This window comes from Danio aesculapii, chromosome 7 (assembly GCF_903798145.1).
Source record: "Danio aesculapii chromosome 7, fDanAes4.1, whole genome shotgun sequence".
Lineage (NCBI taxonomy): Eukaryota > Metazoa > Chordata > Actinopteri > Cypriniformes > Danionidae > Danio > Danio aesculapii.
The window spans coordinates 17,261,677-17,273,771 of NC_079441.1; the positions used below are offsets into that span (position 1 = coordinate 17,261,677).

Sequence of the window (12,095 nt, forward strand, 5' to 3'; positions counted from 1 at the left end):
ATTAGAACTTCTGACTGAGTTTCCTATGAGAGAAATGACGAGGAATAAAAAACGGCAGAAAATGGTCAAACGACTTGTACAAACAAAGTAGAATAATATAATAAGAAAATATCAGTTTGCAACATCAAGCAGCAAAACGAGCTGTTTGTAAGGTCTAAAAATGAATGCAACTGAATGAGACCAGAAGTCTCGAGCCAAAAAGATTCAAATAGCTGCGCCCGCTCTTACGCAGAGAATAAGTTGAATAGACTGAACATGTAATATACATGTGCATGACGTCATCATTTTTAGAGCTGTGCATTGTGTGCAATATTAGAAAAGTTATATTTGATAAGATATTTGACCAAATTATGTATAAAATATATGATTATTTCCAGCGCGATCTCACAGCACTTCGTAACTTTTTGATTTAGTGGCTAATTTATATGAATTCATACAATCTTATTCGTACAGTTTAGTATGATTTGCTCATCCCCCAGTGACGATTGGGTTTAGGGGTGGGGTGCCACCACGCCTCCTTTTTAAAATCGTACATTTTTGTACAACTGAACTCATATGAATTTGTACAAATAAGCCACTAAACTGACAAAACGTCAAACAGTTTCCTGATGAGATCAGGCTGTTATTTCATACGTTTATTTGAGGGAAAAGAAAGCATCTCTACAACCTCTAAAAAAAACGCCATAAAACAAATCACACAATTGTAACAATGTAAACAAACAAACAAACTAACTAAAAGTAGTTTTATCAAGCAAAAACATCAAGAACAATCAGAAAAAACATTTAAAACTTTGCTGAGTTATTATTCTTCTGTCTTATCACTTTCTAAATATGACTTGCTTTCTTGGTCATTCTGTATTTCAGCATTCATACTAAATTACAGATTCAAGAAAATCAGCATGTCCACTTGCTTGGTTTCAGAGATGTGTTGACATGTAACTACATTGCCTGATGTGCTGAGAACGGTGGGCTAGTGGCAGGTACACAAAGTATCTGCATGTTAAGTGTGACGTCACGTGAAGCGGGTCTAAGCGCTTAATAAGGAGACTCAACAAATGTTACTAATAAAAGTTTACAAAGCGCTTTAATATTTTCAAAAATCACGATCACTATATATATGTATCCGTGCCTAATTTCCGTAAAGCCAGAAAGTGATTTTTTTTTATAAATTCTTAAAATATTGGTGTCTAAGATGCAGCAGGTCCAGAGACTGTTGTATACACCATGATCATATTTAAAAATAAAATCACTATTTATATAAAAAGCATGTGATATGACTAAACAGTGGTCATAAACGAATATTTTCTCAATTCAAATGAGTGGCGGCTTGGACCTGCAAACGGTATTCCATATGTCACTGCTTAACTTGTGGATGCATTTGTATTAAATCACTCATTCATTGCAAACCATTGCGATATGTATATCGTTATCCACAAAATTTTGATAATTTTAATAAATTGCACAGTCCTAACCATTTTTTTAAATCATAGACTACATGGCCCCTGATATACTTTAAACTAAACTGAATAGCTGAAATGACGTCATTTAGAACACACACAAAAAAAAGAGTTTGTTTTGAATTTGTTTCGGCAGTTTGTTTTTGTTTTGGAGAGATTGTTTTGGCATATTGGCCCAACATAAATCGATCAAGTTAACCTAATAGTTTTTACCAATTTAAATGGATTGAAACAATTAAGTTGTCCCAAAAAACTTTAAGAATTGTGTTATTTCAACTCATTTTAAATAAGTAGTTTGAACAAGCAGCAAAAGCCCTTTTTGTAGTGTAAACACCTTTGAGTTACCTTGGTCCATGACAATTACACAATCAGTGGGTGTGCTATGGAAGTGCAATTGATTCCTGTCAGACAGCAGTACATCAGCCAAAACAACACCAAGTAAGCAACATGAATATACTAGAGGGTCGAGTTGCAGAGCTAGTACAGATATATCCATACCTGTACGATGACTTATGAAGAGATTTTACAAACTCTGGAAAGCACACCAGCACGAAACACCATCGTGTCCCACCACAATTTTTTAAGTTTTCAACATTATCCAATTTAGTGCAAAAAAGGAAACAATGTAAAGATGTGGTGATCTGCAGTGGAGCTTCTCTTCTGGTGTGACAAGCTGGAGAAGTCTGTTTATCAGACGTTTACGAAGCTATTTTTCTCACCATATTTATTTTTTGTCATATGATTTATTGCACCAAAATATATTGCAATAAACAATATTATTGTCATTTTGAGGCACTCATTATTTAATGCCAGAATGACAATATAATAGCATCATAATGCAAGTGCACTCTTCCAAAACACACAAGATGTTTTATTCTAACAACATTTCATTAAATTATAGTTATTTAACAATTTAATAATCAGTCATTGGAATCAGAATGTGAAAACACATATATCCTAAAGAAATAAATAATAATAAATGTTAACAAAAAAGAGCAAGGTAAAAAGGAACAGAGGCTACCAGATCTATTTTTATTCGTCAGGCACCCACGTGAAAATATACTATAGTAATTTATAGTAAATACTACAGTGTTTTTTAACCATACTGACACTGATACCTCCAATAGTGATAGAAAGATTGCACAATCAGCTCAAATGTTGCTAGAATGGGTTTTGATGCATTGGCGTTATATATTGCATCACCAAAAATGATTGAGGTCACGTCCATGTGTTGTGCGATAAGTCGATATATTGATTATTGTGACAGGCCTACTCACAGCTGCCATTGTTGTTGTGCATGTGTATTGGAAGGTTCAAAAACAGTATATCATCACTTCAGCCTTTTCGAACTTCTTTTTACCTTTAAAAAAAGTACACAAAACAATGTTGTCTGATGAATATCGGGTCTTAAACACGTGTTTTCTTCAGGCCACCAAAATGCTGTTGTCATCCCTGCAGGCACAGGACGTCAACATGACGTCATATTGACATTGTACCCCAATGTCGTGGGGATGTTGGATTTTGTTTGCAAATAAAAATCGGGTTGACGTCAGAACCCAATGTCAGGCTGTCAATGTCCAACTTCTAACCTAAAATCAACCAAACATCAACGTCTAATTCTGTCACACCTTGACGTTGTGTGGACGTTACCACTATGACATCTATCAGACGATTGATTTTGGTCACTTTCCAACACAACCTAAAATCAACCAAATATCAACATCATTTGACGTCGTTATTGGACGTCAAAATAACGTTGTCCTTAGATGCTGGCTAGACATTGAATTTTTGTCACCTGACGTCATGACCTAACTCTAACCTAATAAATACGTCTTATGATGTTGTGTGCTTGCTGGGATGTAAAGGAACAGTCAAAATGCATAAGCAATTGATTATTATGTATATATCCTTGTTTACCTAGTTCTGCATATTCATTCCAGCTAAAAAAAGTAATATATATGGGAACAGTGGCTGTTCTTTCCTCTTTTTTACTTCACAAAAACTCTTTAAACTGAGCTTTAGAGCAATTTTTACACATAAAAAGTCCTGATAAAATGAGAACTCATGCTGACACTGCATAAATGCACACACTCACTGCACTGGTGTGATGCTGGGTTGCATATGAAAAATAAAACGAGTATAAACCCTGTATTCCAAAATAATCATTATGTCCTGGAGTAACATGATTTTAGGTGAAACAGAGCTCTTTGTTTATACAGGGTTAAACGGCAGGACATGCCTGTACACCACTGTTCCTGTGATTCATAGGACGACTGCAGGTTTTATTAGATGCATTGCTTCTGAATGACTCCTAGCTGCTATGATGAAGTGAGCCGGATGCTTAAACTCACATTACAACAGTTTGTCACTGTAAAATTAAAGGCATCTTTGTTACACGAGACCTGACACGAATATCATCGGAAACAAAAACCCAAAAACATACAAGACTAAAGTAACAATACTGGAAAAGTACTTCTGCACAGCATCTGGCCAGTCTGATCTGCAATTTTTTAATGCATACGAAATTGCATCAAGAGCACACAAAAGGATTATGCCGTTTTTTCCAACATGATGACAACAAGGAACGTCCGTTACAGTATAATATGATACGACAGTACCTGCTTACTGTTTGCTATGCTTCATGTGTGTTTAATGCTGACCTATATTAGCACACCGCATACGGCAACATTGAACAGTTATTAGGAGGACAACGTCGGTATTGTTTTAAGGTCATTGCAACCGCCTCTGCTGACCTTAAAAAAAGTCGTTCCAGTAATGAAAGAGGTATGTGAAGGGCTGTGTCATGTTGGCATCTAACCTGAGTGTATTATCGTTCTCTCAGCACTGATACCTTAATACGTTCCACCTTAAGACATAACAGCAATAAATCATTGCAAATGACATCAGTGCATGTGCATTACTGTACAATTGTTCCAACAAAACCAATGCGGTCATCATTTACTCCTTTAAAAAATAAATATATGATCAATTAAAATATGATTTAGCATCAAAATGAAGATTAGGAACAACATTTTTGACTATGTTTACCTTTCGGTGCATAAATTGAATCTTGCTACCTGTGCATTTCATTCATTCTGTGTTTCTGGGCTTTAAATACTACGTAATGCTGAACAAAGCCATGTCTGTCTGGATCCCCAGAATCCTCTCCCCAAGATCTTTTCCTACAGTGCCACTCAAAGCATTTTGCACAGCCATCAAGAGTCACCTGTTTCAAAAGGTACATCTCGATGAATATGCATGTTTCTGCTTTGATTCTGGATCTTATGAGAAGGGGTTACATCATACACCTTCCTGGGACAAAAACACGCCCCTTTACCTTATGATGGAGTGGTCTGTACCTGCTCTGCTTCTCCCTCTCACATACACACATGCACAGTGTGTGACAGTACACAATAGGGAGGGTGTCCGCATAGGCGCGATCACGGGGAAAAAGGATGCTGTAATCTAACAGGTAGAGAGCTCTCTGCTGTCGCCTAGCAACTCGCTGGATGCATTATTACAGGCGCACCTGGATATGCAAAATGCAAAACATGAATCGGCATGTGCATTGAAGATTCTGACGATTCAGGTGCTGAATTTACCTGAGCGACCCTGAGAGGAGCAAAACAAAGTGGTGCGTTTTTTATGCGCGAGTCTGGCGTGAAACCTCTGCATGCGTGTGCATGTGCGCGTGTCCTGTCCCTCCTCAAACCCCTCGACTAATTTGTATGCTCTTGACGAGAGCATGTTTGACCACAGGGATCGCCGCTCTTCAGTTTTCCGCACTGACAGAGTTCTTTAGGGCCATCATCTCGTTATGAAGGGGACGAGCGGCGGTATACAAGCAGGCAGCACTGCTAACTCAAAGGTCACGTTGCACCTTTATGACCGGACAACCGCTATAAACTCTCCTCCTCCTGCTTTTTGTCCAATAAAAAAAGAAATGCTCACACAAACACAACTTCATGATGCCGAGCGAGTCTCTTACCTCTGTGAAAACTCAACGCCAAACTCAGAAGCAGCAGCAGACCCTGCATGGTTCAATTCTCCGCATGGGGAGCGTCAAAATCCCTCCAAACGGTGGATTATAATCCTTCCATTCACGTGTTGGCTGTGCGCTGCCCGTTCTCCCGCCTTCGCTACTTTTAACGCATTTCTAGTCGTTTAATTCTTCAGCCGTTCCCTCTTCAGCCCTCCTCTCTTGCGTCCTCAGCGACGCTCCGGTTTCTTATTAGTGGCACATTCCTTGTTCATCTCTCGCTCTCTCTCTCTCTCTCTCTCTCTCTCCTCCCTCCCTTTCTGTTTCTTTTCAGTGATGTACAATTCACCAACGAGTCGTTCTCTTAGACTGAACCGTTTAAGTGATTCTGAAGAACCGACTCGTTTACGAGCGGGACATGTGCTGCGTCCCAATTCGCATACTTATACTAAAAGTATGTACTTTTTTGTGAAGGAAAAATATATACTTTGAGTGTGTAACAGAAGAGTACGCAAGCTTTGGGACATACTACTAAAGAGATCGTTGTGTTGCTTAGTTATGATGAGCCCTGTCAATCATCTCGACACATCTCCACATTTCTTTCATATTTAATTTCCCTCCTTATTGGAGAAGCAGCAGCAGAATAATCTGCCATTTACAACTCTTTCGTGCAGAGAAATCTCCTCAGGTCTTTGGATAATTATGCATTCAGACGTTAATGTCCAAACACGTCTTTATATAAGTTTAGTATTGTCGTTGCAGATGAAACACAGAAAACGCGGTTTAAATACATACATGTCATACAAACATCTTTACCGAAGCCTCTCTACTTGACGCTTGGTCTCGCGCGTCCATCATGTTTGTAGTTTATTTACACTTTTCACCCACGTCTGTAGTCCTAATGGAATTTACAGGATTCATCGCACATTGTAGCCTATTGTGGGCAATATCAGCTGTTAGGGTGGACGGTTCTACACTTAACATTTTACCGGAAATAGTAAACCATCCGGGAATCTTTGGCATACTCTTTTCAACATACTACAATTTGGGACATACTAATTCTATTTTCTAATACTATTTAGGACGGATAGTATGCGAATTGGGATGCAGCGCGAATTTGCTCTGAAAGTTTCAAAACAACAACAGCTTGATCTTCAGACCATGATTTTTTCCCTTTGTTTCTTTTTAATAGAGGAGCTCTGCAGTTAACAATGCACTGTATAACCTTCATTTACCTTTAAAAATATATATTTTAGGATATTGTTATCTGAGAACTTCCTGACCCCAGAGCTACTTGCCATATCAGTTTATTGAAAGTTTAAAGCAGCGTGTTTGCAAATTTTGTGCTATTTGTCTTAAGTAAACCATTAAGTATAAGCAAATAACTTGCAGCTATGCTCTTTGATATAGAGAAATGAAGGTGCCGGTAATAGGTAAAGTCTAGATTGGATATGCGTCCGGCTGGAAATGCAATATGCACATCAAATATAATAGCATTTTTTATGACACTGTATAACAACAATTCATATTTTTACATTACTGTGACGGTTGGGTTTAGGGTTGGGGTGGGGGTAGATGTTAATAAAATACAATAACTGGGAAATTTAATAAATAATATAAATGATTCTCGTTAACTTCCGGCCGCATCCATATCCGATCTAGCAACAACCCCGTCAACTGTCACTCGTAGCAGTTGCTATGGTTACTACTATTGTTTTGAGAAAGCACATTATTTCCAAATGTGATCAAAACTGACTGGAACTACCTGTGTATTTCAACAAATTTAATGCACATCCCCTTTTCCCCTATTCCATGCATTCAAAACAATGAACACATTCCTTGGTTGCGTGCTTCATTGTGAATACTTTAATTTTAATTCAGCAATTTATTTTTAAAAGCTAATTAATTAAACTAAAAAGTAACTCGCATTACATTTTCAAAAAAGTAACTCAAATATTATTACCTAATTTTTAAAAGTAAAGTGTTACTTTACTCGTGACTTAGAAAAGTACTATTATTACGTAATTCGTAATAATATTATTATTAATAATACTATTATTAATAAAATTATATTAATATTATTATTACTTGTAATGCATTACCCCCAATACTGTTCGTTTTGACTATTCTATTTTAGTCTCTATATTCTCATAGGTCTGTTTTAAAAGTAGTCTATAGTCTTCTGTAGCTATAATTTGTCCATTTTTGTTTGTGTGATTTTTTTTTTAACTAGTGTTTAATGTTTTATATATAAAAATCTACATTTATTTTATACAACACCATAGAAAATTATTTCAGAGATACCTGACTCATAACAAATATCAGTTATTGATTTCACAATAATTACTAAAAGATATGTGTTTTTATATACAATATTCAGTGTTCTAAGTAATATGCGTGAGTATTAGGCTATTTGAAAATGTGTTCAATTTATGACAATCTACATTAACAAAACATGTTTATGAAAATAAGGTAACATAAAAAATTAGTTATGGATTCTTACACAAAAACTTTAATGTGGGCTTATAAAAAATACAATCAATTTAAACAGATAGCACACTGAATATGAAAGTGTGTCATTAAATTATATATAGTGCTTAGCATAATTGAGTACACCCTATTTTGAAAATGAATATTTTTATTCATTTCTCAGTGAATATAGGCAATGTATTTTGGTGCATTTAAACAAAACAGATTTATTAAACAGATATATTTATTAAAATTATATTTTAGTCACCAAACATATTCAGAAATGGAAAGAGAATACAGTTTAATTCAAGCTAAATATTGCAAAATAAATAAATAAATTACAAACTACAAAATTTCAACAACATTTTCCGTTTCTTTGCAAAATTTGTAGTTAATATTTTTCTATGGCATATAAATTAGGCTATACTAGTTTTTGGACGGTTATCGTAACTTTTTTTTTTTTTCAGATAAGCTCCAGATTTGGCTTCAGTACTGACTAATCTACTGTGTATCCTATTAAACATATGAGTTTAAAAGATTTGTGAGGGGTGTACTTATATATGCTGAATACTGTATATGAACATGAAACTTGGCAACCATTAAACAAATTAATTACGTATAGGGATAGCTTACTTTTCCCAAATTTTATTTTGAATCGTCGAATATCCCAAAGAAAAAATCTTTAAAAGAAATGGAAAGTAACTTATAAAAGAAGTCTGAATACCCCCTATAAATCTATAGCGGTGAGCGGGGCACAAAGTAACACTTTTGGGTTTTGGCCAAATAATAAACAAAGTATTGGGGTTAGACAAACCATTTGTTTTTTACCAACAAAACACAAGCCTCTCATATAAATGAGCACTGGTTGTATGATCGCCGGACCTATGGTTTCTGTGCAGTGTTGCCAAAAGTGCCAGAAGTAAAAATGTGCTATTTACCCCACCTGCGGGGCAAGTTGTAACAGACAGAGGGTTAGTTGTAACACATGCTTAAAAAGGCAGATTATACACAGTTCATTTAAATTTAGTTCTCTATAAATAGTAGCTATTTTTTCTCTGTACAATTTATTTTTTATTCTACATAGCACAGTATGTTTATTTATTTATTGGATAAACACATTTGGATTTATTTGGATTATTATCCATTATTATACAATGCATTTTGTAGTATTAGCAATAAAGTATTTTTTGTCTATCAAAAAAAAATTCTATTAAAAATCATTTTATTTAAAAAGTTCTCAACACTACACTCAAAATTAAAAAAAATAATGTGTTAGTTTAATTGGTGTGCAACAGTGTGTGTTTCATTGTAACACCCTGTTACAACTAACCCCGCTGTGTCGTGTTTTTCGCAGAACTGTTTTCGAACCAGCTCTTTGAAACAAACGCTCGAAGGAATCGACTCTTTGAACTGACTCACTCTGGCCATCAGTATTTCCTTTTACCCACCCGGTTCATTTGCCCTCCCTCTCTGAATAGCTCACAGCGACAAAGAGCAGAGCAGAGACCCGCGGCTGCGAGTTAAGTAAACCTCCTCATGCGCGTCGGAAACACTGCACTCACATTCTTCAGTTTACCTTTAGCCCTTTCTAACGTGAGGAATAAAGACTTGAAGAATGCCATAGAGCTGACAAAGCTTAGCTACCCGTCAGCTAATGAAGGCTACTGTAAATACTGTATGCCTATAAAGATGGAAACGCAGTGATCAATTTAAACTTCCCAATAACGTTAGATGCGATGGCAATGAAATAATATTTAATATCGCGCTTCTGTCAGATACAGTATGAAAGTCCACTGTAATGATCACCTCCAGACGTTTTCTGGTACACATACTGAGGGAGTGACTGCATATGTTTGTGAATTGTGCCATCTGTCGGACAGGATTCGAACTAGTGAACATAATTTAAACTAGCGACCAAAATTCGGTTCACTGAAAAAAAAATGCTGGGTTCCACACAATTCCTTCATGTTGTCCCAACACAAATTGATTAAGTTAACTCAATTGTTTTTACAAATTGAAGTGGATTGAACATAAAACAATTAAATTGTCCCCCCCAAAATTTTGATAATCCTGTTAATTAAGATCATTTTAAATAAGTAGTTTGAACAAGAAGCAAAAAAAATTTTTCAAGTACGGTCATTTTAAAACCGAATACTATGGTAACTAAATTTAATTACTACCTAGATGGTGCACTCTAAACGTTGAGTTATTTATTTAACCCAAATGGTTGACTTAAAAATATTGGGTGCTTTGTTGGGTTATTTTTAACCTTTATTGGATTATTTAATAATAGCTCAACTAGATGGGTTAAATATTTGGTGCTTTGTTGGGTTATTTTTAACCTTTATTGAGGTATTTAATAACTACACCAAGGTTAAAAATGTAGAATTTCAACAGTCAACGGATACAGAACAGCTGTATTATTATGCGCACGTAATGTTGTTTTTGCGTTATAAAGTTTATTTAAGCTCTAACACAATAATGTTGTTTTGTTTATAAAGTTTATGTAAGCTCTAACACAATAATGTTGTTGTTTTTATAAAGTTTAAGCTCTAACACAATAATGTTGTTGTTGTTTTTTTTATCAAATTACCTCTCCGTGACGTGTGTTTTATAACCGTTTCACCAGCACTGTTAATTGTTGATGAAATAAATGTGCACTTCATAGCCAATCTATATTAAACAGATAAAAACCCTTACGTGCCTGGAACTTAAAATGTAATAGAAATAAAGCATTTTCAATATTTTTGAAAACTGAATATTAATTATTTTCACAGCCATTATTATAAAATTAAAAGTAGTTCTAGTAATAGTAGCAATAGTAATACCAGAATGGAAAAAAAACAACAATGCAATGGGTTAAGTTTTATAACCAAATGCACTGGGTTATATTTTATAACCCAATGTACTGGGTTAAAATAACCCATAGTTGGGAAGGTGCTATAATAACCTATAGTTGGGTTATATGTTGGGGTATTTAAACCCATTTAACTAAGTGTAAAAATGAATTAAATGTCAAATGCAATGCATATGAATATTTAGCCATAGTAATCCTGAGTAATGTTAAACAATGTTTGAATGTTTCACTGAAAAAATGATTCAAAGATGACTCCTTGGATTTATATATATTTTTTTACATTAAGTGGTTGTAAACAATTTATTTGGGCTGAATTTAAACAAACAAATTAGGTTGAACATTACTAAATTAATTTTTATTTTTTTATTTAACCCAGCAATTTTGCAGAAATATCTTTTTTAGCGTATTTGGATAATTAAATGATATTCATCTCAACATCACTGTGTTCAAACAAACAGCTTTTCTTATACTATCAACATTTTTATATGGCATTAAAACAAAAGTAAAATGTCTGACGGTTGTGAAATGATGTTCGTTAGAATAGAAATATAAATTATATAGCTACAACATCATGACATTTCTGCTACATCGAAATTAAACATTTACAAATGTCAAAAAGCAATGTTTGTTGTTGTAATTAACATTTCAAACACACAACTTTTCTTTATGAACATGAAACTTGGCTAACATGAAACAAATTAATTGTGTATAGGCCTGCCTTTTCCCAATTTTTATTTTAAAGCGTCGAACATCCCAAAGAAAACACATTTAAAAGAAATGGGAAGTCACTTATAGGCTAAAGTAAGACTGAATTTAAACATTCGAAATTAAACATTTACAAATGTAAAAAAGCAATATTTGTTGTAATTACCTTGATTTTTTAGGTTTATTTTAACCAATTACCTTTTTTTCTTTCTTTTTTGGTCCATTTTAACATTTTATTCTAACACATACCTAATTCCAGGGAAACAGAATTTTTAAATCGTTTCATTTATTTATTTTTCCACAGCTGAAATAATCAATAATTATTATGAAAAATCACATGAATCAAATATTTTAATTGGACACTTCATTTTTATTCAACTATAAAATACATACTTCATCTCAGTGTTTCAGAGTTTTGTATTATTGTTCTGCATCCTCTTGATAAACACACACAGTTGCTGATCTGCCTCATACCATTACACTCATCATCGTCACATCTTTCGATTTAGCATAATAAAAGCAATGAAGATGCTCCATATCCGAGAGCTGCGCTGCATCTCTGCCGGGACTCGAACCCGGAGCCTCTGGATTAGAAGTCCAGCGCGCTATTCCATTGCGCCACAGAGAC

The 12,095-nt window shown here is 34.7% G+C and overlaps 1 protein-coding gene and 1 non-coding gene across 2 annotated transcripts in view; both read right to left on the reverse strand.

The window, feature by feature from the left end:
- The window catches only part of kirrel1a (kirre like nephrin family adhesion molecule 1a), a 91,803-nt gene extending 86,130 nt beyond the window's left edge, over positions 1-5,673 (reverse strand). The window contains 1 exon segment of the mRNA XM_056461151.1: positions 5,446-5,673. Within this exon segment, the coding sequence (XP_056317126.1) occupies positions 5,446-5,494 (49 nt within the window). The 5' untranslated portion in view covers positions 5,495-5,673.
- A 6,348-nt stretch (positions 5,674-12,021) lies between these two features.
- trnar-ucu (transfer RNA arginine (anticodon UCU)) lies at positions 12,022-12,095 on the reverse strand. The gene has a single exon. It is a non-coding gene; the product is annotated as a tRNA-Arg (tRNA).